Source organism: Gekko japonicus, unplaced genomic scaffold (assembly GCF_001447785.1).
Source record: "Gekko japonicus isolate JY-2015 unplaced genomic scaffold, Gekko_japonicus_V1.1 scaffold885, whole genome shotgun sequence".
NCBI lineage: Eukaryota > Metazoa > Chordata > Lepidosauria > Squamata > Gekkonidae > Gekko > Gekko japonicus.
In genome coordinates, this window is record NW_015167564.1 from 146,814 (window position 1) to 171,784 (window position 24,971).

At 48.3% G+C, this 24,971-nt stretch overlaps 2 protein-coding genes across 2 annotated transcripts in view; one reads left to right on the top strand and one right to left on the bottom strand.

Annotated features, from left to right (window-relative positions):
* The window catches only part of SLC19A1 (solute carrier family 19 (folate transporter), member 1), a 30,440-nt gene extending 18,347 nt beyond the window's left edge, over positions 1-12,093 (top strand). The window contains exons 3-6 of the mRNA XM_015413810.1: positions 4,583-5,333; positions 7,450-7,642; positions 8,079-8,220; positions 9,521-12,093. Of these exons, the coding sequence (XP_015269296.1) occupies positions 4,583-5,333; positions 7,450-7,642; positions 8,079-8,220; positions 9,521-9,712 (1,278 nt within the window). The 3' untranslated portion in view covers positions 9,713-12,093. The remainder of the gene's footprint in view (positions 1-4,582; positions 5,334-7,449; positions 7,643-8,078; positions 8,221-9,520) is intronic.
* A 1,301-nt stretch (positions 12,094-13,394) lies between these two features.
* Positions 13,395-24,971, bottom strand: part of COL18A1 (collagen, type XVIII, alpha 1) — a 152,329-nt gene continuing 140,752 nt past the window's right edge. Inside the window, exons 33-42 of the mRNA XM_015413811.1 lie at positions 22,489-22,532; positions 21,924-22,046; positions 21,273-21,417; positions 21,125-21,189; positions 20,180-20,308; positions 19,082-19,117; positions 18,357-18,680; positions 16,552-16,749; positions 15,357-15,472; positions 13,395-13,839 (exon numbers count right to left, since the gene is read on the bottom strand). Of these exons, the coding sequence (XP_015269297.1) occupies positions 13,626-13,839; positions 15,357-15,472; positions 16,552-16,749; positions 18,357-18,680; positions 19,082-19,117; positions 20,180-20,308; positions 21,125-21,189; positions 21,273-21,417; positions 21,924-22,046; positions 22,489-22,532 (1,394 nt within the window). The 3' untranslated portion in view covers positions 13,395-13,625. The remainder of the gene's footprint in view (positions 13,840-15,356; positions 15,473-16,551; positions 16,750-18,356; positions 18,681-19,081; positions 19,118-20,179; positions 20,309-21,124; positions 21,190-21,272; positions 21,418-21,923; positions 22,047-22,488; positions 22,533-24,971) is intronic.

A 24,971-nucleotide genomic window follows, 5' to 3' on the forward strand; every position in this document is an offset into this window, starting at 1 on the left:
CATCTGGGCCTGGTGATTTATCAGTTTTCAAGTTGTCTATCAGTCGTAGGACCTCCTCTCTCATCACCTCAATCTGACTCAGGTCTTTCAACACCCTTCCCAAAATCAGTGGTTCTTGAGTGGGCAAGCACTTCTCATCTTCCACAGTGAAGACAGAGACAAAAAATGCATTCAGCTTCTCAGACATTTCCCTATCATCCTTCAGTACTCCTTTTACCCCTTGGTCACCCAAGGGCCCCACTGCCTCCCTGGCTTGTTTCCTGCTTCTAATGTATTTGAACAAAGTTTTGTTGTTGTTCTTTATGTTTTTTGCTATATTCTCCTCATATTCCCTTTTTGCCTGCCTGATCACAGACTTGCATTTTATTTCCCTTTTATCAACCTCACCGAGACTAGCTTTCCACTGCTAAGGAATCCTTCTTACCTTTTACAGCTTCCATTACTTTGCTTGTTAACCATGCACACTTTTTTCTATACCTATTTGTGCCTTTCCTAACCTGCGGTATATATTTTTTCTGAGCTTCTAGGATTGTAGTTTTAAATAGTCTCCAAGCTTCCCCAAGGGTTTTGACCCTTTCTTCTGCACATGTCCCCTCATATTTATTTATTTATATATTCAACTTCTATACCGCTCCTTCCCGTAGGCTCGGAGCGGTTTACAATCAATTTATACCTATCTAGGGCCACATGTTATGGGGGGGGGGGTGTGACTGCCTACCGGTACCCAGGCAGCAAGGCTCTCTTGTTGTTGCTCTCTTTTTCTCGGCTTCATTTATCCATGGAGGGCTCCTTCCCCATCCATCTTTCTGGCGGCGGCGGCCGGTGTTGGTCTTATTTTTGTAGCAGCTCCTCCGGGTCGGGTCCTTGTGGTGCGCGGCTGTGATGATCGTAGCTTCAGCATTTGTCCCACTGGCTCCGCCGCACTTTCGTCATTACACCTCCACTCCTTCCAGTCAGTCTCTGCCCGGATTCAGCTGCTGCTCGGCGCCGGATATTCGCCGTCGTCACTGCTTGTCGCTCGCTGCTTGTCATTTATCGCCACCGCTCATCGCCACCACTCATTGCCACACCACCGCTTGCTGGAACTTCTGCCACACTTCTGCCGCACACTGCCCCATAGGGCCCCATTTATCTACTTGCAGAGCTTTCGAACCGCTGGGTGGGCGGGCATCAGAGAAGTTACCCCTTTTAAAGTTAAAAGTCGTTGTGCCCTTTTTGGGCAACTCCCTATTTATATAAAAGTTGAACTCAATCACATTATGGTCCTTGTTCCCAAGCGGTGCAGTCACTTTTACATTTCTCACCAGGTCTTGGGTGTTACTTAGAACCAAATCCAGGATTGCCTCTCCCCTGGTAGGTTCTATGACCATTTGCTCCATAGCACAGTCATTGAGAGTGTCTTGAAACTCAATTTCTTTTTTGCGACTTGAACACATATTGACCCAGTCAATGTGTGAGTAGTTAAAACCACCCACTACGACACAGTTATTTCATCTAGCCACTATCTTTAATTCATTCATCATTTTATAATCCTCTTCCATCTTTTGATCTGGTGGGCGATAACAAACTCCCAGTGTTAAGCTTCCTTTTGGGCCCACTATTTCAGCCCATAGCATTTCCAGAAGCGAATCCAATTCACTTACCCTCTCAATCTTACTGGACTGTATACCCTCTCTGACATACAGAGCCACCCCACCTCCAACCCCTCTCCCGCTATCGTTCCGATATAATTTATAACCAGGAATCACCATATCCCACTGATTTTCCTCATCCCACCAAGTTTCTGAAATACCGATAATGTCTATTTCCCCCCTAACACCAAGCATTCCAAATGCTCGATTTTTCCTCAGACACTTCTAGCATTTGTCTACCTGCCTAAGGATCAAATCACCAACTACCAAGAGCCCCTCCTTCCTCCCTGCCAAGGGATGGCTCCTTGGTGCGAAAGGATACCCATTCACCAGTTGAAGAAGAGGTCCCTTCTAAGGGCACATTCCCCTTATCTGCAGCGCAGTGCCCTGTATCCTCTTGACCCTCATGCTCCCTGACAGTGCCATATTCAGAGTGGGACATATCTAACAAGTCCCCGAGAGTCTTCTCCATGCACCTCACTGACTGTCTCTGCTTCTCAAGATCAGCCACTTTGGCCTCAAGGGAGCAAATTTGTTCCCTGAGAATCAGGAGCTCCTTGCACCGGGCACACACCCAAGACTTCTGCCCAATGGGCAGATGTCATACATGTGACACTCCGTGCAAAACACTGGATAGCCCCCAACCCCCTGCTGGGATTCTGACTTCATAATTGCTCTTAAAATAATAATTATATATAATCCCCCTTTTAAAACTCTTTGTATTTATGTGGGAACCCAAGGAGGTTCCAAGGAGGCCCTGCCTTTCTGGCTCTTCCTGGACTTCCAGGAGCTATTCAAATTCACCCAGGCACTCAATTACAGTCAAACAATGACCCTTTCTCACCCTATCTCAAGCAGCCAGGACTCTGCAGCAACTCAAAACTCACCCACACATTCCCCCCACACAGTACCCTCTCAGCTAAATTACCTTAGCTGAAAGCAAATAAAAACACTCACCCCTCTAGCATCTCTATCTCCTGCTCCTTCTCAGAGCTCAGCTGGGTCAGCTCTGTCTCTGGCGATGCATGCTGTTGTAGCTGTGCATGTAATAAACATTATGGGTATGATTCTCAGATGATGAGTAAATGTAGCAAAATGGTCTTGGCTGACCAAGCATTAATTTAAAATAGTTTTGTTTGTTATTTTCCCATCAGTTTTTGGACCATGTGCTACTTGAGGTTGCATTGCATACATTTAGATTGTGAGCTTCTCATGCCAGGGACCTGCCTTCTGTTCTGTGAAGTGCAGTGCTCATTAGTGTACTAGTAACACTTATAGGGCTGTGGTGGCTCAGTGGTTAAGACACTGAACTGCAGACTGGAAGGTCAGTAGTTCAGCATTTCAAGACCCGAGTGCTGCATGATGGAGTGAGCTCCCGTCTCTAGCCCCAGCTCCTGCCAACCTAGCAGTTCGAAAGCAAGAAATTGCAAGTAGATAAATAGGTACTGCTTTGGTGGGAAGGTAACAGCGGTCTGTACACCTCAGCGTCTAGTCATTCTGGCCACGACTATGGAATCATCTTTGAACAGTGCTGACTCTTCGGCTTGGAAACAGAGATGAGCACCGCACACTAGAGTCGGAATCAACTGGCTTTCGAGCAAGGGGACCCTTACCTTAACACCTGCACTCTTTTGGTTTGGATGGCATCTTTTAAAAAAATGGAGAGTGCCACTACATCACAAGCAAGGGGCAGAGCAGTCCTGGTTGAAATCCCCACTCAGCCATGGAACTTGCTGGGCTAGATGCTCTTTCTTCACCTGGCCCGCCTCGTAGCCCTTTGTGAGGGTGAAATGGAGGAGGGGAGACTAAGATGTGACACGCCGATCTCTCTGGACGGCAACGTGGGAAGGAGGAGGGCTGGTCCGTTGTGCATAAATGCTTTTTGGGTCTCTGTCAGTGTAACTGAACTCACCATCCCAGAGCTTTAGCGTAGGGCTGTGTCAGTGAGCCCTTCCTCCGACCCTCCTCCCCACGGGAGATGCTGGCTGGCTCAAGCAGCTCTGTCTAGCCAAGGACTCGCCATCCCCTGCTGCTTTGTTTCCATGGCTTAAAGAACAGCAAGTCCTGTCAAAGTCTGGCAGAGGCTTAGCTGATCTCCTTGGGGGGGGGGGAGGCGCTGCTGAATTAGCAGCTGCAACCAGCATGTGGCTGCTCTGGACAACAGGGGGGCTTTGGCACATTTTGTGCCGTTCAGCAGATTCCAGTGCCCCGAGGGTTTCCTGACTTCAAAACCATGTGGTTGACTTCAAGGATGACTTTGAAGGGTTGGAGCAGAAGATTCACAGCACAGTCCAGATCGTGTGACCCACCCCCTTCTGCCAGTCTGCAAGGTCACCTGTGTGGGGTGGGGAACTCGGGTTGAAGAGAAATGGCCATACAGGTGCAACGGCAAGTGCACTGCTTTCTGCCATATGTCTGGATCCTCTGGTTATGTGGCAGGGCACATGTGCAGTCCCAGGATGCCAGCTTCTGCCAGCACCGCTTTTGTATGCCTTGGAGGACACGATGCGGAAGCCACTCTGTTAACACTTGAGACCTGCTTCCACCCTGTGAGTTGGGAGTGCCTGCAGCCCAGGCGACACGCAGTGCTTGGAAATATCTGATCAGTATTCTAGTGGACTCCAGATTACAGATCTCCTGACAACTTGTAGTGTTTAGACTTAAGAGAGTTCATCTTTATGGTGCAGCCTTTAGGCAGTGTCTAAGGGGTAGAGAACTCCTAAAACACCTCTCTCTCTCTGTGTGTCTCTCTCTGTGCGTGTGTGTGTGTGTGTGCACGTGGTTGAACAAAGGCAGAGACGGTGAAAGTAGGTGTCCTACCTTCTGTCGCGTAAGATCCTGTGCCCCTTCTCCAGTTCTAATCGGCATCGTTCTGATCCTTGCAAGAAAGCAATATGTCGGTTGCTGGTGGTTATATGGCTCATTACAGCTGGCTGGGTTTTATCTTGCAGGTAACCAATGAAATTACACCTGTGCTGTCCTATTCATACATTTTTGTGCTGGTGCCCATCTTCCTGCTGACGGACTACCTGCGGTACAAGCCAGTGCTGGTGCTGCAGAGCCTGAGCCACATCTCCATCTGGCTGCTCCTGATCTTTGGCACCGGCATCCTCGCCATGCAGTTCATGGAGTTCTTCTATGGCATCACCATGGCCGCGCGGGTGGCCTACTCCTCCTACATCTTCTCCCTGGTCACCCCTTCACACTATCAGCGCATGGCCAGCTATTCGCGCACCTCTGTTCTCATGGGAGTCTTCACCAGCTCTGTGCTGGGACAGCTCTGTGTCACATTTGGAGGCAGCACGTTCATGACCCTGAATTATATCTCTCTGGGGTTCATGTGCTTTGGATTGGTCCTGACTCTCTTCCTGGAACGCCCCAAGCGCAGCCTCTTCTTCAACAGGAGTGAGCCCGTGTGCAACGGCACCTCACCCACGGAGCTGGACAAAATGAATGCTGGGGAGCTACCGTGGTACAAGGCGCCCAGCTGGCAGGACCTGGTCTTCATCCGGATGCTGAAGGAGCTGGCGGCCATCGCACGGTTGCCGCAGCTCAGACTTTGGTCCTTCTGGTGGATATTTAATTCTGCCGGCTACTACCTGATGCTGTACTATGTTCAGATTTTATGGAATGAGGTTTATCCCACCAGGGATAACAGCAGGGTCTACAATGGAGGTGTGGAAGCGGCTTCTACACTTCTCGGTATATATAATTTATTTACTTATTATTCAACTGATACCCCACCCTCCCTGCACTCACGGGCTCAGGGCTTCTTACATGCATTCAAACATTTTACAAATATATAAGTAGCAATTAAAATCCAATAAAATCCTCGTAGAGCAATATAGATCTTCTCTCTCCCTGATCTTTGTGCTGGATGTACTTCTTTGTAATGCCCTGAGCACTAGATGAGAGGGAGCTGTAGCAAGCTGGCCTCACCCACAGTCCTAAGTATGTCCACCCAAAGGCAAGTTCCTCTGAAATCCATGGGTGTGAGCTGTGTCTTCCGATGGCCTTGACCACACATCAAAAGACAGAGCAGCAGCTACTTGGAAGTAGTCCCTGTTGCTGAGGCAGCTGAAGAATGTGCTGCCATGACTGTGGAAGTGGTTCGATAACTGTGGCCATGCCTTTGGGCACATGGATCAAAATGTGGCCTCAGTGGTGGCTGTCCTTGCATAGTGAGCAGGTTTTTAGTCATGGTTTGTGTGTGAAAACAGAGGGGCTGTTTCACCAATATGATTCCTGCCATCTGCACAGTCCCTTCCCCAGGTATGTTGTAAGGCTGATGCAGGTGACTATGACGTGTGGATGGGTGACAGGTGGGAAAGGCAAAACTCAGAGTTCAAGCACATGCTCTGATATTGTACACACAGAAGGTTTTTTTAATCCTTGATGTTTCTAGCTGAATGTTTCTCAGATAGCAAGGCTGGGAATGATCTATGCTTGAGAGCCTGGATAATTTTGGCATAGTTGGCTAAGTGGTCCAATGGGTTTAGTTCTATAAACTGGGATTTCTAAGGAAGGTGGAGGGAAGAGCCCTTTCCTTTCCTTGAGATGCATCTGGCACTCTGTCTGCACCGTGTTCTATGCTTGAGAGCCTGGATAATTTTGGCATAGTTGGCTAAGTGGTCCAATGGGTTTAGTTCTATAAACTGGGATTTCTAAGGAAGGTGGAGGGAAGAGCCCTTTCCTTTCCTTGAGATGCATCTGGCACTCTGTCTGCACCGTGTAGTATAATTTCCCAGCCTGTGTAGCAGGCTCAGCGGCAGAACTGCAACATAAGGCAACAGCATAATCCCAGTGCCTCTTATCCCTTTCCTGAGCACTGTGAAATCCTGCCCTGCTCGATCTCATCAGATTTCGGAAGCGAAGCAAGGTTGACTTTGGTCAGTATTTGGCTGGGAGACCACCAGGGAAGTCCAGGGTTGCTACACAGAGGCAGGCAACGGCAAACCACCTCTGAACATCTCTTGCCTTGAAAACCAGACGGGTTTGACAGAACTTGGCTGTGATTTGACAGAAAAATAGGATGTTTTTCTGGGGAAGGTATTGTGCAGATTGCAGGAATCATAGTGGTGAAACAGCCCCTCTGTTTTCACACACGATAGTAATAATTATCGTATGGCAATGTGTGTCGTATAGCCAGGAGATCCTAAGATTGTCTGGCATCCTGAAGTTCTAGCTCTCTTTTAGCATTACGCACCACTAAATGGCGAGCTGAACTTTTGTTTTTAAGGCAAGAGACGTTTCAGAGGTGGTTTTGCCCTTGCCTGCCTCTGCGCCGCACTCCTGGTCTTCCTGGGTGGCCTCCCCTCCAAATACTCGCCAAGGCGCCGACCCTGCTTAGCTTCCGAGATCGGGCTCGCCTGGGCCGTCCAGGTCAGGGTATTCTAACAGCACTTGTAGGAGATACTTAAATTCTTCACTGAATTTCATTACATGTGAAAAGAGTTAGTGCCAGACAACGGGAATCCGCAAGTGCGGTGTGAGGACTGTGGGTGTCCCACTGTAAACCTCAGATCCTGTGAACTACTGGACCCAGTATGACCCAGTTACTAAAACTTGCGAAGGGGAGTAGCGCTTCCCCTTTGGGGCAAAATCTTTTTGGCTTCACGGAGGCATCAAGAGTAGCACTTCAGGGATGCGGAGGGAGCCCCAGAGTGCCAGCATCTTCCTTCTCATCCGTAAAAGGCTGCATCTCCCCTTTTGGGTGTGTTACTTGACATGCCTCGTTAAGAGTGCTGCCTTGGGGGACACGGGGCCTTGCCCTCCCTGCACCTGGTCCTCTCATCTCTGCGCCATGTTGTTTCCCCAGGTGCCGTCACCTCCTTTGCAGCTGGCTACGTGAAAATCCGCTGGGTGCTGTGGTCGGAGCTGGTGATTTGCATTGTGACGGCATTCCAGGCAGGCCTCCTTTTGCTGATGAACACGACAGCCAACATCTGGATCTGCTATGTGGCCTACATCTTTTTCAGGGGCTCCTACCAATTTCTTGTGCCTATAGCCATGTAAGTGTTAAGAACTTGATGACTAGGTCTGGGCCTTAGTCTTTCTGGGTCTTCTCTACATACAGCGGTGGTGTTGTGAGTAGTTAGAAATGTTTAATATTCAACCTAGGTTAGGAAACGTTTGCTGAGTGTTCTGGAGGACATGAGCTAATCTGCTGCAATTCATTGTTGGGTTGGAGGGGGTGGGACTGAATGTAAAGGACTGTGATCTGTTGGCTTTCAAAATTTGGTCTTGGTGCAGCCTAAGGTTAGCACAAAGTTATTGGCGCTAGCCTGATCTCGGTCGTATTTTTGGATTACACATTTCAAATAAAACCTTCCCAGTGTCAATTATGGTGCCGCAGAGGCCTCAATCCATAAAGCGAGCCTTCTTTCCCCGTGGTTGCTTGACTGCTGTCAGTAGAACTCACTGGACTTCCTCTTTCTTTGACCGAAGTTTCCAGATTGCCGCTTCCCTGTCCAAAGAGCTCTGTGCTTTGGTGTTTGGAGTGAACACCTTCCTTGCCACCGTTCTCAAGACTACCATCACCATTATCATAACGGACAAAAGAGGCCTCGCTCTCTCCGTCCATCCTCAGGTAAGGGGGGCACGCGTGGCATGTGGGGACTGGCTCTTGTCCCTCAGCTGCCTTTAGGCAGGCTTTCCCAGTGCCTGATAAGACAGGCACAACCACATGAACAGCAGGAAGTGGGCCCTGAGGTGGAGTGCAGGCGGGGCCAGCAACAGCCAAAGGCAAGTCAGCCATGAAAACCTGCACCCTTCTTCTTAATCTCTCTGACCTGCCCTTTTCTAAAGAGAACAGGGTTTGTGCCAGACGTGCGCCATAATCTGCTAAAGGGACAAAAGTGCCTCTCTGCCGAATGACATCATCTGTGCCCCGCGGGGGACCCCTCGTGCAGCTCCACAGGGCCTGCAAGGCAGAGATGTTTCACCAGGCCTGCGGCTGAGGGCAGCAACCGTCTGTCATCGAGCCTGGCCTCATCCATGTCTCCTCTTCCCCTGGGGGGTAGGGTACAATTGGGTCTTAACTGCCCTCTGAATAGACCCAGGCCTGCGGCTGAGGGCAGCAGCCGTCTGTCATCGAGCCTGGCCTCGTCCATGTCTCCTCTTCCCCTGCGGGGGTAGGATACGATTGGGTCTTAACTGCCCTCTGAATAGACTTGGAATTGTTTTTAATCGAATCTGTGCAACTATGAATTGAGACGCTCACCGCCCTGTGCCCTGCATAGGGAAGGGTAGTCCCTCAGTCACATCAACCAACCACAGGGACTGTGCAGATTATGGATCTGTGCAACTATGAATTGAGATGTTCACCGCCCTGCGCCCTGCATAGGGAAGGGTGGTCCCTCAGTCACATCAACCAACCAACCAACCAACCACAGGGACTGTGCAGATTATGGCTGCTATTCTCCATGTTCCTCATCTTGTAGGGATTAATTTGTTATACAGGAGGCAGTTCAGTATGAACAGACTAAATTTGTTCTGTTGCCCTGAAGTTTAGCCCCTTCAATGACAACATAATTCATGAAGGAGTCACGGTTAGCTGTGTGTGGAAATGTTCATCGGGAGTCTTCAGAAGCAGGTTGAAGAAGCAGCACTTGATCCATCCAGTAGAATGAAGAACAGAGTGATTCCGCCTCCTTCCCAAATAAGTGTCCATCCTGGAAGATGAGGGTTAGCGGACTCCACCCCCCCCCTCCCCGACAACATACTTAGGGGGGCTTTCTGCTGCTGGCAATGAGGAAATCTGCCTTGGTGACTCAAGAGAGTCTCTTTAAGCTCTGTCATTCTGTGCTGCTTTGTGGCTCTGTGGTGGGCTGGTGGCTGACCACTTTACACACGTTTCCAACTAACCACTGTCCCTCTCCCTCTTCTAGTTCTACGTTTATTTTGGCTACTTCACATTCTTGACCGTGGTGTATCTCGCAGCATCTGTGTGTGTGGCTGTGAGGCACAATGCACGCAGGAAGCCTCAAGAGGAACGCTGCAGCCCGGATGGTGAAGTCTCAGGAAAAGACAAAAGCACCGAGCTGGCTAGTGAGTTGGGGAAAGGCGAGAGCCCTGCCTGACCAGCCCCCACGTGGAAGACAAGCTCTCCTTCAGCACCTGAGAAAGTGACCCTGTATTTCCGGGTCAATCCAGCATTGGTTTCAGGATATCCAGTCACTGCATAGGCCAAGATGGAGAAAGCTTTCTGTGGTTTTGGCATCAAGCAGTATGGGACTGAGGGACTGTGGCTTCCCCGTTCTCTTGGGGTCTCATTTTACTTCTGCATCCACTCTCTCCAGGGGCAAGCTGTGAGGAGGGAGGCAGCATACGCCACCATAGGGCAAATGTATGAATGTGATTTTAAATGCAGCTGTTTCCTCACCAGGCATGTGAGTGATGCAACAGAGAAAATATATGCAGGCACTTTTTTAACAAAAAGAAAGCAATTCAACTTTTTATAAAGTTTTCTATTGATTTGTCAATGCAATCTGCTGGAAAGGATGGCGTTACAGGTTTGTTTGGGTTTTTTAAAAAATTCTCCTGCAGTTCCAGCCCAGGGACCATTTGATGTTTACCTAAGTGGATTCCTAGAGCTCCTCAAACTTTGAGATAAGAAGTCAGTCTCCTGTTCGTCCCTCTCAGTCAAAGACAGTAGAGGGGAAAATCCCAAGTCCCTGAAAATGGATCTTAAACTTGCAATCACAAGAGCAGTTCAGATTTCCAGGGACTTTGATTCTAGCAGAGACGATGGACAATCAGCATCCCTGATGAGTCACCCGTCTAGCGCAGGCTTGGGGAAGGGGGGGGGGCTACTGGATCGGGTAGCCAGTTGTTCTTTAGCGGTTCCATTTTCTCACTGCATGTTGTCTCTCTCCCCGCTCTTTTCAGGGATGTGATGTTGCTCAGTAGTCATCCATCGAAAGGCACTCTGCACATTATTTCACGTGTTCTAGGAATGAGTGAGAGGTTTGTGTCGTCGTACACGCGTAGGACTGTAATGTCTGAACAACATGAATCAAAAGAGGATATTGTCCTTTATTCAGTGCCTTTAGGAAACAGTTTATAGAACACAACGCACAAAGGTATAGAAATCCACAGGCTTTTAAAATTGCAGTGAGTTTCACAAAATACAGTAGACAGAAACTGTGACTTGGACAGGTTCTTATACCCATCTCCCCCCACCCCACGTAGTAAAATTCCCGACTGACAGTAAAAAAAGTTGGGTAGAAATTTAGCACCTGGGCTTTTTCACAGCTGCTTGGGCATTCGTGTTTAAAAGAAACTGGTACATGACAATATCAAAGTCTGGATAAGATGAGAGCAAGGCTGTCAGGCTTTTCTCACTCGGTAGCTTAAAAGCCACCTGGCCACAAACCTCCTTATGCCAAATTCACCTGCACTGCTGGGGAACTGAGCAAAGCAGTGATGTGCAACACCAGATAGTGGTTAAGTGTGTCCTCTAGTCATTCCCGGGCCCTGAAATATTTACACATTGTCAGTTGCTTTCTTAAGAGGCTGACAGTATAGCTATGAGGAATGGCTTCGGTCTAGTGGTTCCTGCCACATAACGGGGGGGCGACAGAGTGAGAAGGAAAAGAGGTGGTTAAAAGGGACCCGTATCCCTGTCCAGACTAACTCACAGAACAGCCAGATTAGGGTCAGAGTTCAAGGAGGATTTAGGAGAATAGGTATAAAGCCAATCATTGCATTTATTGTTAATCAAAGGGGTGATGAAGTCAGAAACTTCCATCTCTACATTTAAGCTGCAGCTGGAGGTTGAGGAATGATGTTGAAGAAGACAGATGGGCTTCGAGGATCCTAACTGACCAGGCAGTGGGCCAGGCAGTTTGCACCAGAGCCCATTCCCCCATGGACATGCTTGGTCACGGGGGAGTGTGGCAACCACTTGAGGAGGGCAAAAGGAAAATGTAAAAAGGTTTTTTTTAAAAAAAAAATGAGTTTTTTCTCCTCTTCTTTCCAAGCTCAGAGAAAATATTTCGGCAAAATCAACCACCTGATGTAGTTGTTCTTAATAGCTCTGGTTCTCTTGCAGAAAAGATAGGAGGGCCGGGAGAGAAGCACTGTGCAAAGCAAGACTTGTAGCCTTAATCCATGTGACTTGCATTGATGGGCAGGATGCTACAAATCCTGTGACAAGAATTGGAACCAGAATATTGTGACTAGGAGAGCATTATTTGACTCTGCAGCATAAGAGAACCTCAGCAAAAATACTAGGCCGGCTGCTATCTCTGACACGGGCCCTTTTCAAACTGCCTTTGTATTCCGTTTTAGTAACTGGTTGCTAATGGATTTTTTCCTGTCATTTTAGACAGACCCATTATTAGTAAGCAGCTGCTAGTGGAATTTATGTACCCATTCATACAAACCCGCTTGCATCGGGTTAGCAAAGTGTGGTTGAGCTGCTTTTGAGGGAAACTGCTTTTTTTCTGTTTTCAACCCCTTCGTTGCACTTCTGAATCACTGTGGTGTGCTGTTTAAAATGTCCACAGCGCTTCCTACAGTGTTGCTTTCCTCCCTCCCTTTTTGCCACGCGATCTTCCTCTGACCTTTTGTGAATGTTCTCAGGTGAGCGCTAAACTAAACATCAGTGCCATAGTGAAGTTCAGTACTAAATGTCAGAGCTATAGTGGCACCATTGAGATGCACCGACTCCATTGAGTCAATGGTGCCACCATAGTGCTCACCTTAGAACAAGGAAGATTGCGTGGGGGGAAAAGAGGCACGGTTTGAAATGACCGCAGCACTTCAGAGATGGCTCATTAATGGAAAGAAATTTGCTGAATGAAACCCCTGTCCCTGTATCGCTTTGCTCAAAATCAGGCCAATAATGAATAACATCCAGTTTAGAACGGTAATGTGAAAAGGGCCATAGTGTGTGTTGGGAGGCAGTATCACTCTTCATTCCCGTATGCAGTATCCACCTTCAAAGGGGCTTGGTCTCTTTCAAAGAGTTTTTCGGCATGATGCTTTTCTGGGCACAGCGAGAACCCTGTACAATGTTTCTAAGGCCACAAGTGTCCCCCTAGGCACAGCACAGCAGGATCTAGTTTGTGATCCTTAGCACTCTTCTCCCAAAATTAGAGCAGGCAGTGCCAAGAATACCTGGCTGTGCCGCACAGCGGTAACAAGGTCAAACTGAGAGCAGTGGGCTCCCAAGGGAAGCAGTACTACCGCCTGTCTACTGTATGAGCCTCCTCTTGTCTGTGTCAACTCAGCCCCAATAAACAGGATTTCTGATCTGCACACGTGCTCTTGGTTCTCTTGTTTTTTAAAAAGGAAATCTGAGTGGATGTTGGAGGAAGAGAGTGACAGACAGACAAACATGGAACTTGTAGTGAAAGGTGCAATTAAAGGCATACTATGAGCATGATTAAAGAGAGACGGGAGGAGCCCTGTTCACAAGGTATGGTGAATGCACGTACATCTGTTGGTGATAAAGAGCCCGTGTGTGCACACTTTCAAAATAAAACTGGACACCAATACCTGGATAAATGGGTTTTTAAAAATCATGCATTCAACTGCACTTGCATGGAATCTAACCCAGGAGTTACTCAATGCTTGTAGAAAGAAAAATCAAGTTTACACTGTACACAGATTGTACATACATTCTTTGTATCATGTGTACATGGCTAGGGAGAGAAAGAGACCCTTTCACGTACCACACTTGCCTGAAGATGGCCTCACAAACAAGCCTGACCTGCCCCAGCTCTTCTGGCAGAGACACGCATTACTCACGGGGGGTGGGGGGGGACACATTCAGCACCCCGTCTGCACGGGAAACCACAGGAAGACACTCTTTGGCTTTTTCATTCATTGATCTGCTTCACGGCTATACTGTGGAACTGCCTGGACGCACTATACTGATTGGGGGGGGGGTGAGGTGGGGAGGGACCACCACCTGTTCTCCTCTATGCGATGGCAACAGGAGGTCCCCCCCCCCCTTGCAGTCAGTGCTTTTGGTGTGGTGCCATTTCATTTCTGAGAAGACGTCATGAAGCTGTTTTCGATGCACAGGACGACGAAGGCACTTTTGCAGCTGCTGCTCTTCTGTTCCAGCAGCTTGCCTGAAGCCAGTGAGGCGGCCTGCCCGGTCACCACCGCATCATCTGTCCGCCACGTTTCACAGTAGCTCTCTGTTAACCGCCGCCCCTTGGCGTCGGAGCCGTGCCACACGGATTTCTGAGGCCTGGAATGGAACAAGACCATCTTACGTGTGACACAGAGGCAGCCCAGAGGTTACCACCACAGGGAGGCGCACCTGTATGATATGTATGTGTGCTACCTTCACATTTTTAAGTGGGCACTGAAACGTAATGTGTGAAGGAACAGAGCCCTTCCAGTGGGCACAGCTTTCCATGTGCTCCTCCCCTTAAAATTCTGTCATGCACACGATTATGGATCATCCTTTGTTCCTGATCCTGAGTTTTGTAATTATTTCTTTTTCACTCAAAATAAGAAATTGTTCACCAGGAGTGGCCGAAACAGAGATCTCTGGGAAGACGAGCGATACCTCTTTCCCAAGAAAAATCCTATGGGAACTCCTTGAGTTCTGGGGAGACCAACACTAGGGATTGCTCTTGTCTATTTCCTTTTATAACCTAAACCAAGGTACCTGGATAACAATGAAATAAGAAAGAAATCATACCCAGAATGCACCCTGGCCTCTACCAGGGGACCAAAGAGGAAGAGCACCCTGGTGTGATTGGCCTGGGCTGAAGCACGAGCCAGAAAAAGAGCCACTGCATCAGGGAGCTCCCTTCCCTCCTCCTCCCAGAAATGGGTTTGCTCAACTTTCCAGCTGTGCAATGTGTGGACAGGGGTGAGGTAGAGGCTGTCTGGCCAGAGAGAGAACCAAAGACTGCTGGGTCATTACACCATCTCTATTGCAGCAAGAGAACATCAGCCTGGCCCTCCTTCATTGTGGCATTGCTAAACTCTTCTGTCTCCCTCCCCTCTACCTTTCCCTTCCATTCCCCTTCCTTTATGCATCTTTTCTTTTTCAAAGCCTGGGGGCAGGGACTCTCACTTTGACTTATACATAGCGCCTGCTGCCCAAATTGTGTATTGAAATTCAGTTGCTCCTAGCCACTTTGGGAAACAATTTTGGTCTGCAAAGCAAGAAAAGAGCATAAAGAACTACAGCTCACGTTTTAAGGTGAGTGGGGAAAGATAGACAAAATGGTAGTTCTGCAGCTCTTGAAGTAAGGGCTGGGTTTCCCAGACTAAATTCTCTTCCCCGTGCCCAGCCAACTAGTCTCTTGGCTGAAACAATCGGATCTTGCGCAGGACCTGCTAGGCCAGGTGTCATTTTAACTATTGTCACTCACTCTACCCAAGACCAGCTAGCCCCTTCCAGCAACTGACTGCCACCACTTTAAGAAATATTGTGGAATCAGATTGGAGACATTTGCTCCACTCTTGAGGATGAAAATAATTCTATAAATATATACGGTATAGTTTAAGGGATTGTATGAAAAGCTTGGCCAAGCAAATGTTCTTGTGTGTGAATATTTTGCTGTTGCAAGCGTGCCCCAAGGGAAAAACCACAGGGTGCTGAAGAAACACCAGTGACCAACAATAAACACATTTTTTATTAGAAGATCTTCACAAGATACCCTTAGAGCTGCCAGGCCAAGAAGCATGCAGCCCAAGCAAATTCCCACATCTGTACCTTCAAACAAATGCTCTTGTTTTTCCACCTACCATGCAGAATCTCTCAAGACGTCCCTTCCATCAAAGGAGAGGATATGAACCCCAGTTCTAAAGGGAGCCTCAGAGCCTGAGAAGAGGTACTCCCAGTTAGTAAACAGCACTTCATCCTGGAAGGGAATGGGGGAAAGACAGTGTATTTGCATAATACTTCCAAAAACAGCCTGTGGATGAAAATTTTGCACTGCCTGGGGAAACTTCCAGCGCACGTACCAGGTCCCGGGTTTAATCTCTGCAATGTCTCCAGCAAAACAATCTCGGACAGCAGATCTAGGAAACGCCCCCTCTAGAGTTCTTTCCCCACTGCTCCCAGTCAGAGTAGGAGCCCCTGTGTTTACAGAGTCTCTATGCAAAGCACCCTCTTTATGTAACCAGTTCCTCTGGATCATTCAGGAAATGCAATGACTGAGTGTGTAGATTCCCCTATGGATCTGTGTAAACGTATTCCAATCTTCGTAATATAACGACCTATCCTTTTCAACATTTTAAAACATTTTAAAGAGTACATGGACATGCCTCGTGTGTGAGGTGTATCTAATGATTCTCCTGAGCGGGAAGCATTCCCTTACAGTGACTGTGGGAGTGTGTCAGCTGCAGTTTCTCACTCTGCGCTCCTTGGAACTGAATCTTATATGACATTAATGGCATGTTTATCTCATTGTGGCTAAAAATGCTCTATTCCATTTGCTTTAAAAATAAGTCTCTTGCATCACTGTGCATTATCTACACAATTTCATGTCAAAAGTTGACTAGGTCAAGGAGGCAAAATATCTCTCTGCCCAGCCTACAGACCCAAACTGCAGCAAGAACAGACCCCTCTGACAAACGCTGCCAAAACTCTGACGACTGCTAACCCGGCAGGACTGGGCACCACCCTAGGAAGCCCCTCTTGGTGTTCATCTGCCAGTGGGCACTGTCTGGTATCCCAGGAATCAGGACCGTCTCATCATGGCACTACTGTAGGTTTAGGGACACTGTCCTGCTGCTGACGGTGAGCAAAGTTATGCTGCTTGCAGCTGAGGTCCCACTCCAGCCAGACATCAGCACACTGGCCCAGCAGCACTGCAGAGTCTGCAATTGTCACTATCCAAGAGCATCACAGAAACAGGCAGGGAAGAAAGGAGGTTCTCATCCCATGAACGTGCCTTTGCCGGTGGGTCTCATTGGACCTCTGTTCCCCAGCACCTACCCTGAGATTGACTATAGGCACCATACTCCTGTCTGCTCTCCGCACTATACTGTAGAGGTCTTGCAGTCGGGACGAGAGGAATGCTCGGAAGGTGCCCGCTAGTCCAGCCTCCCTCGCTTGCTGGAAACACTGGAAGTCAGCCCCTCGGATGCCACGCATACTGCCACTCAGGGGAGTGTTCAGGGCTATAAGGTGGAGCTGGAAAGCAAAAGAGATGACCATGTATGAGCCAGAATTTGTACCAGCGCTCCACAGAGCTTTCAGTCCCACCTCTATATGGTGCGACACAAAAGAAAGCACTGTGACTCCCTGACCTGGACAGCCCAGGCAAGCCTGATCTCATCAGATCTCGGAAGCTAAGCAGGGTCGACTCTGACAAGTACTTCGATGGGAGACCTCCCTGGAATACCAACAGCTGGGAGGATGGGGGCAGGCTTTATTCGGCCACCTCTCTGAATATCCTCCAGGCCTGCAGGGTCAGTCACCAGAGGTTTCCCCGACTTCCAGGTGCGTGTGCCTGTGCGCACACACATAAAAAATCAAGAATTTTAAAAAGTAATGTGACTATGATAGGTCAGGCAGCAGCAAAGGTAAGCATGGAGGCCCAAGTCATTCCTGGGTTCCTGCTATTGCTTCCTGGCAGTCAAAAGCATCCAGCTACTGAGGGCTTCCATTTTTTAAAGGTACACAAACTCCTTTTATCATTTTGGATGCTTTTTTAACCCCCAATGTACATTTTCAGACCTTTCTGCAAACCTGTGGTGTGTTGCAGGTTTGTAGAAACATCTGTCTTGTCTGTTCATGGCTCCAGTCACTGGATTTAAGTATCCTCAGATTTGGCCATCATGGCTATTAGAATATAAAATGATGATGATACACAGTATATCCCATGTTTGTTTCATTGTATACATCATGATTAATTCTCTGCTTTTACATTTTGAAAAGAATATCTGTTCTCTGTCTGTGCCTTCTGTGACATGGAAGTAGGAATGCAACAACAAAACCCATAAATTGACAAATCTAGGACCTGCCTTCCTTCCAGAAAAGCAAGGAAGCTCAAGATCTCAGCTTTGAGCAGAATTTTCTACCCTACAAGAGAACTCTAATGACTTTGGTCCAGGGTCCATCATACATGCACACACCATGAAGGCCTATATGATGTTAGTGAGCCAGGCCACTTGTTGGAACCATGAGGGTGCATGCACTCGGACAACCATGCAAGTGTCCCCATATCTAGCTGGAGCTAGTGCAGAGCAATGCTACAAGTTACACCAGGGACTGAAGACTTCCCCCTGGTTTCCCAGCACATACCTGTTTGCTTCACTTATTAAAATATTTATGCCCTGCCCCTACATCCAAGGCAAGGGAAGTGGTTGAGGCTGAATTAATGTGAAGGAATTTCAGAGAACATAAAGGAGGAAGGAGTCCAAGTTAGTCTACGAGGTTCCCCAGCTTTGTTCTAATTATGATTCCAAGGACGTGCATCCCCCAAACCCCATTCTCAGGTCTCCTGTTTATCTCCATGTTCCCAGTGTACCTCAGCCCATTCTACAGGCTCGAGAAGCAAGCAAAGCATACCGGCCTCTGCCCACCTTCAGGGCCCAAAAGATGTATGGTTCTTATCATGATCCCCAATCTCTGCATACAGATTTGCTTAATGAAGCCAGCTGCTTTTATGGCACAACCTTCAGGGGCCGACTGAAACGACCACTCTGGAAAGCTAATGCCCTGCAATGCACTATGGCAAGAAAAGCACGGTGGCTGCAAGGATAGAGAAGGTATCAGAAAAGGCACAGGACACTCACAGCCGGCTGGAAGTCATGGTGTGTGTGAACAGCAGAAGGAAGAGTTCCGGACGGGCGGCTGTTATGGAAGAAGGCGTTCGCTTGCTCTTCCTGCTGCTGCCCTCCCTGACGAGGGGGGTGGTGGATGGCAGGTTGCTCGGGAAGGCGCTGTTGGTTGGCCACACTCTCATCTCCTCTCCAGGGCTTGGCAGTGGAGTAGACCCCGTGCTCTCGGTGAGGATGCACAGGCAAATGCTGTGGAAATGGGCGCTGGGATCCAGATGATGCTGTGCCCTCACCGTGTGAGTAGTGGATACTGGGAGGCCTATCGTATACCTCATTGTCCTGGAGTAGAACACAGACCACCGTCCTTCACCCGCCTTCTCAGTGTTCTCATTGCCTGCTTATAACATGCATTCTCTGCCACCAAGGAATCAGGCCAAACCCACATTTTCTGCAGTTCACAGCACAACACAGCCCCACAATCAGCAATGTCAAGTAGCAACAGAAGATGCTCCATTAGCTAACGACTCAATATAAGGCAGCTAAAGTCCTTAATAGTATATGGCAATTCAAGTTGCACTCCCTGTGGATAGCAGTCCATGTGGGGTTCCACTCTGATCCACCACAGAGGGCCAAGCATTTTAAAGAGATCCTACCAAGACAGAGTCCTGGCAAATTTGGGAGGTTTCAAACTAGCCCCCCCCCCCCAATGGTACAATGCTATAAAATGCTACTTTACTTACCAGACCAGGACCAGAGATAGAGACTCTTTCCTCAAGCTGAAATTAAGCCAGAACAATTGCTTTAGGCTACACTTTGCATTTATGTAGTAACACTAAAGTGTTCGAAGTGCTTCAGTACTTAAGTTCAGTAACCCCTGCAAGGGAGATTAGTCACACTATCCCTGTATGGCAGGAGAGTCTTTAGACACAGGATGCAGCCATGTTTCAGAAGCTAAGTAGAGGTCTGGTCTGGCCGATGCCTGGATGGCAGACCAGGAGCCCCGTGCCTTAAGTTCCACGATGAAAGAAGTGAAGCAAGAAGGAATGACACCCTGCCTAAGATCATCCAGTGAATTCAGGGCAGAGCTGAGATTTGAACTCAAAGCTTCACAGTTCAGGATGAACTTTCAACTTTTCCAAATTCAACTTTTCCAAATTCATATACAATTAGCGAGAGGAAGGCTTCTAGAAGGTTCAACCCCTTTTCTAAAATCCCAACAAAATTCAGAACTGCTTCAGTACCACTTTTTCTCATTTGTAAGCTTCTTTTGTACAAAAGTATGTTGGCCACACCAGAATGCTGAGCCCTTGCACGACTTCAGTGAGGAAGGCTACCAGACTTGGATCACAAGAGCTGCAGAAAGGTTTTAAATTGGGCTTAATGGTAAGTATTGTGGGCCGCCACTTGTCTTAATTAACACGTAAATAAACCAGAGAAAGGTCACAGCTCTGTGATACACGGGAAAGTAGTTATTCCTGAGAGTATTTACTACTCATGTTTATCCGTTTGGATATTTCTGTCCTGCTTTTCTCCCCCAATGGGAATTCAAAACAGCTTACAAAAATCCACCCCCTTCCATTTTAGCCATCAATAACCCTGTGAGGTAGGCTAGGCGGAGAGCGTGTGATTGGGCCAAGGTCCTAAAGGACGTTTCCATGGTAGAGTGGGGATTTGAATCTGGGTCTTCTGGAGCCTAGTCTGGCTTTCTGACCACTACACCACACTCCATCCATCAAGTTCTGCAATCATTTGAATGCCTCTCTCTCTCCACTACGACAGGGCAGTCAGTCTACACACAGTGTTGTCCCACAAGGCTGCTGTCACCAAAGGGCACTCACAAGGACTCTCCTGAAACCACTGCGGACACGGATGTAGAGCTCTTCTCTGTCCCGGACGAAGAGGAGCTGCCCTTCGGGTGTTTCATGAGCTCTGCTCATCATGCTCTGATACGTTGGCAAGATTCGCAGCTGCCGGGAAGGGGGGGGGGAATCATTTGACAAAAGGGAAACAAACCACACCTTTGTTGTTGTTCAAGGATTTGGCCAAAGTTCTAAACGTTAATACTATGTATGTTCAATTTGCAAACTTTGGCTGTATCCAAGGAAGCTAAAGCCACAATATATAGTACAAGGGGTTCTCTAGCTAAAGTTTTAAGGACATTAGCAGTGCCCAGCTAGATCAGATCGGCATCTTTCCTGCAGACAGTGGCCAACCAAAAAGGTGCAGAGGCCTTCCCCTGAGGCTGGCTCCTAGCGGTGGCACTCAGAGGTTTCCTGTCTCCGGATGTGGGGGCTCCACTTAGACATCACGGCTAGTAGGCATTAATGCACCAATCTTCCGTAAATCCATCTAATACCACCGCCCCCCCCATAGTTATCTATGCTAGTGGCTATCACTATGTCCACTGGCAGAGAATTCCACAACTTAATTACTAATTAACAATACTTCATTTTCTCCTTCCTTGCCAATCTACTTCATCGGCATCCCCCGAGTTCTAGTATTATGGGAGAGCAAAAGAAAATGCTCTAATCAAATCTAGTGTTCCCTTCTATCAGACACCTCAAGGAAGAGTTTCCAGATTCAAATGTTAGAGTAGCTTGGAAACTGCTCCTGTGATGAAAAAGACCTGGCTCCTCGTATTTGCAGATGACCTTGGCATCGCAAGTCCTCATTCCTCCCACTTACAGAAATGTAGTCTGTGCCCACCAAACAAGTGGGGCTGCCTTTTACATGAGCTGCCCCCCCCCCAGGCTGGAGAGTGTGTGAAGAGCCCACTTCCTTACCCCAGAAGATGCATCACCAACGCCTGGAGGTCCTGGCGGCCCCGGTGGCCCCGGGATACTGATGGCTGGAAAAGAAAAAGGATTTAACCCAATGGAGCAGAGCTACTTGCAAGATGCGGGTGAGACAGCACAACACACACATACTCACATTGTCTATGGGGACCTGGAAAAGAAAGGGGACCAGGAGGTCCGGGAGGACCCGGAGGACCTGGTCGTCCCTCAAATCCTGCACCGGGAGGTCCTTGAGGCCCAGGGGGACCAGGTGGTCCCCTAACACTGTCCCCTTTTGGCCCCTGGAAAAAAGACATCATGAATGCATTATTAGAACCAGAGAAGCAGAAGGAGCCTAATGGTCCAGCCTTCTGCCCAAGGGCGAGGCCATCAGCCCACCTCTGCTCCTCTGATCAGTCCGAGCAGTAACCTACCTCCAAGCGAAATGCATGCACCAAACCTCTCCCATTTCGTCCTACTGTTCCTCCCCCCCCCCCCAAACATTCCCTCCTGTTCTGACATCCCCGGCACCTGAGCAAGGGAGGTCACAGTTTTTATTCTTGCTTGGACCCCACACCCAGAAGCAGTCCTTTCTGTCCACGGGCCAGAGGCCAGAGTTCTAACCTCCTGCTGCCTCTTACTTCTCGGCCCACCCCACATAAGCTGCCATCCATATAAGGTGAGCTCCTAACCCTTTGAATGCTGGACATCATGCCAGGCATTGGCTTTTGCCCCTCTTGCTATGTAGTGTGGGACAAGTCAGGCAAGGCGGGATAGAAATCAAAATAAATAAATAAATAAATCTCACCGGAAGGCCAGGATATCCGGGAGGACCTGGAGGGCCTGCAACGCTTGAGCCAAAGAACCCGCCGCCTCCTGGCTCACCCTTTTCACCTCTTGCCCCAGCGTCCCCTCTGTCCCCCTTTTCTCCCTGTGGAAATGTATTAAAGGGGGGGGAATCACACAAATGACACCCACCAACTTCACCTCCCAAGGGATAAGCGTTTCCTTCTAGAGCAGGTTTAGGAGTGAACAAAATTAACCTCCCAGCAAGCAACACAGAACTAAGTGAGAATTCAGATTTCGAGTGCTAAACCGAAAGCTGCCAGTGGCAGGATGCTGGAGGCTAACGAGACTCCTCGCTCGGAGGCCCAAGAGCCGCCAGAGGCTCTTCCAAGCACTGTTCCGCAATATGGCCCCTGAAGCGTGGCACGTACATGGGCAAAGCCCTCACCCAGCGGGGATTCCCGCTGATGGCATTGTACTTGAGCCTGCCATTTCCCTAAGCCCACAGCATCGTCCCCCTCCCAGAGATCCTCCACACTTAGCCTCTTTAAGAGCCTACACAGTCTTCCCAGAGAACGAGAACTTACCCTAATTGTGGAGCCAAATATGCTGAGATCATAGGGGAACTGGCCTTGTGAACAGAGAAGAAATTGAGAACAGTTAGATGTCTCTAATGGCCATGAATGCTCTCCCCTTTGCATCTTGCCTCCTTTGCAATCCTTAGCATTCAAGGCGCAATCCAGCCATTTGTGATTGTTTTAAACATTCTGTACCGCTAGGCTAAGACTTCTTTGGGGAAGACTAAACAGCCACTTTTCATGGATTCCAGATGAAGGGATTTCTGTAGATCCCTGCTCTGAGCTCAGCTGGGGATCAAGTGCTGACTCCAGACAAAGAAAGGAGAGGCAGTGTCTACCATCAAAAAAAGGCAGTGATTGGGCAGGATGGGGGAGGGGCAGTACCGAGGAACCTGCCTTAAAGCCTAGAAAACCAGAACATAAGAACATAAGAACATAAGAGACGCCAATGTTGGATCAGGCCAAAGGCCGCATCCAGCCCAACACTCTGTATCACACTGTGGCCAGAAATACCAGGTGCCATCAAGAGGTCCACCAGTGGGGCCAGGACATTAGAAGCCATCCCACTGTTGACCCCCCCAAGCACCAAGATGACAGAGCATCACTTGCCCCAGAGTCCCTATCTATACCTTGTGGCTAATAGCCACTGATGGACCTCTGCTCCATATGCTTATCTAATTCCCTTTTGAAGCCGTCCATGCTTGTAGCCACCACCACTTCCTGTGGCAGTGAATTCCAAGTGTTAATCACTCTTTGGGTGAAGAAGGACGTCCTAAGAGTCCCTATCTATACCTTGTGGCTAATAGCCACTGATGGACCTCTGCTCCATATGCTTATCTAATTCCCTTTTGAAGCTGTCCATGCTTGTAGCCGCCACCACTTCCTGTGGCAGTGAATTCCATGTGTTAATCACTCTTTGGGTGAAGAAGTACTTCCTTTTATCCGTTCTAACCCGACCGCTCAGCAATTTCATGGAGTGCCCACGGGTTCTTGTATTGTGAGAAAGGGAGAAAAGTACCTCTTTCTCTACCTGCTCTTTCCCATGCATAATCTTATAAACCTCAATCATGTCACCCCTCAGTCGTCGTTTCTCCAAGCTAAAGAGCCCTAAGCGCCTTAACCTTTCCTCATAGGGAAAGTGTTCCAACCCTTTTATCATTTGAGTTGCCCTTTTCTGCACTTTTTCCAAAGCTATAATATCTTTTTTAAGGTGTGGTGCCCAGAACTGCACACAGTATTCCAAATGAGGTCTCACCATTGATTTATATAGGGGCATTATTATATTGGCTGATCTGTTTTCAATACCCTTCCTAATAATCCCCAGCATAGCATTTGCCTTCTTTATTGCAGTCACACACTGTCTTGACATTTTCAGTGAGTTATCTACTACAACTCCAAGATCTCTCTCTTGATCAGTCTCTGCCAGTTCAGACCCCATCAACGTGTATTTATATTTAGGATTTTTGGCTCCAATGTGCATCACCTTGCACTTGGCCACATTGAACCCCATTTGCCATGTTGATGCCCACTTGCCCATCTTTGACAGATCCCTTTGGAGTGCCTCACAATCCTCACTGGTTTTCACAGATAATACCTTTAGAACAGATAATACCTTTAGAACAGATAATACCTTTAGACAATCCTCACTGGTTTTCACAGATAATACCTTTAGAACAGATAATACCTTTAGAACAGATAATACCTTTAAGAACAGATAATACCTTTAGAAACACTGGCATATTATTCTTGTCTGAAACACATGTGGCATGGCATGGGTCTGAAGGCTGATTTCAGAGGTCTTCAGTGGTTGAAACATATAGCTGGAAAAGGCAGGGGCTTTACAAATCCTATTGGGTTGGATTATTGCCAATGCTATGTGGAGTCACCCAAAAGGATTTCCAAAGGCACCTGCCAGGTACATGCATAATCAGTTTGACTTCAAGCCAAACTGCACAATGCTGAGAGTCCAGTCTCTGGAGCTGCACAGTAATTTTTCTTTTGAAATCGCAGGGGCAGAGACTGAGGCCCAGTCTGAATTGGGATGGCTGTATAGGGAGAGAGGGATTAATCTTTTCTACTGCACCATTCTTTAGATGGTTCCTGTGGAGATACCATTTGCCCCATGGGTCAAATACAAAGTGGTCCGTATGTTGCCCATAAGTTTACTCCATGGCACAAATAGCTCTGCAAGATCATTTAAGGTCAGCAAAACGGCACAGAGAAAATAGGTATTGTATAGAAATATGGATTTCTAAAAACCCCTGCCTTCCCCTGGAATGTCTCTTGCTGATACCCTGCTGTGTTGATTTCCTATTGAAGCCATATGGCCCAATAGCCCTGCCATATAACCCTACATTCTTCACACTTACATGCTGGCACAGAGAACAGATGGCCTCTGCAAGCATGTCAGAAATGCACATAGCCCATGGGGCTGGGGTTTGGGGACCACCTGACTGCAGAGGGTGCTCTCCAGACCTAGCCTATCCCCCACC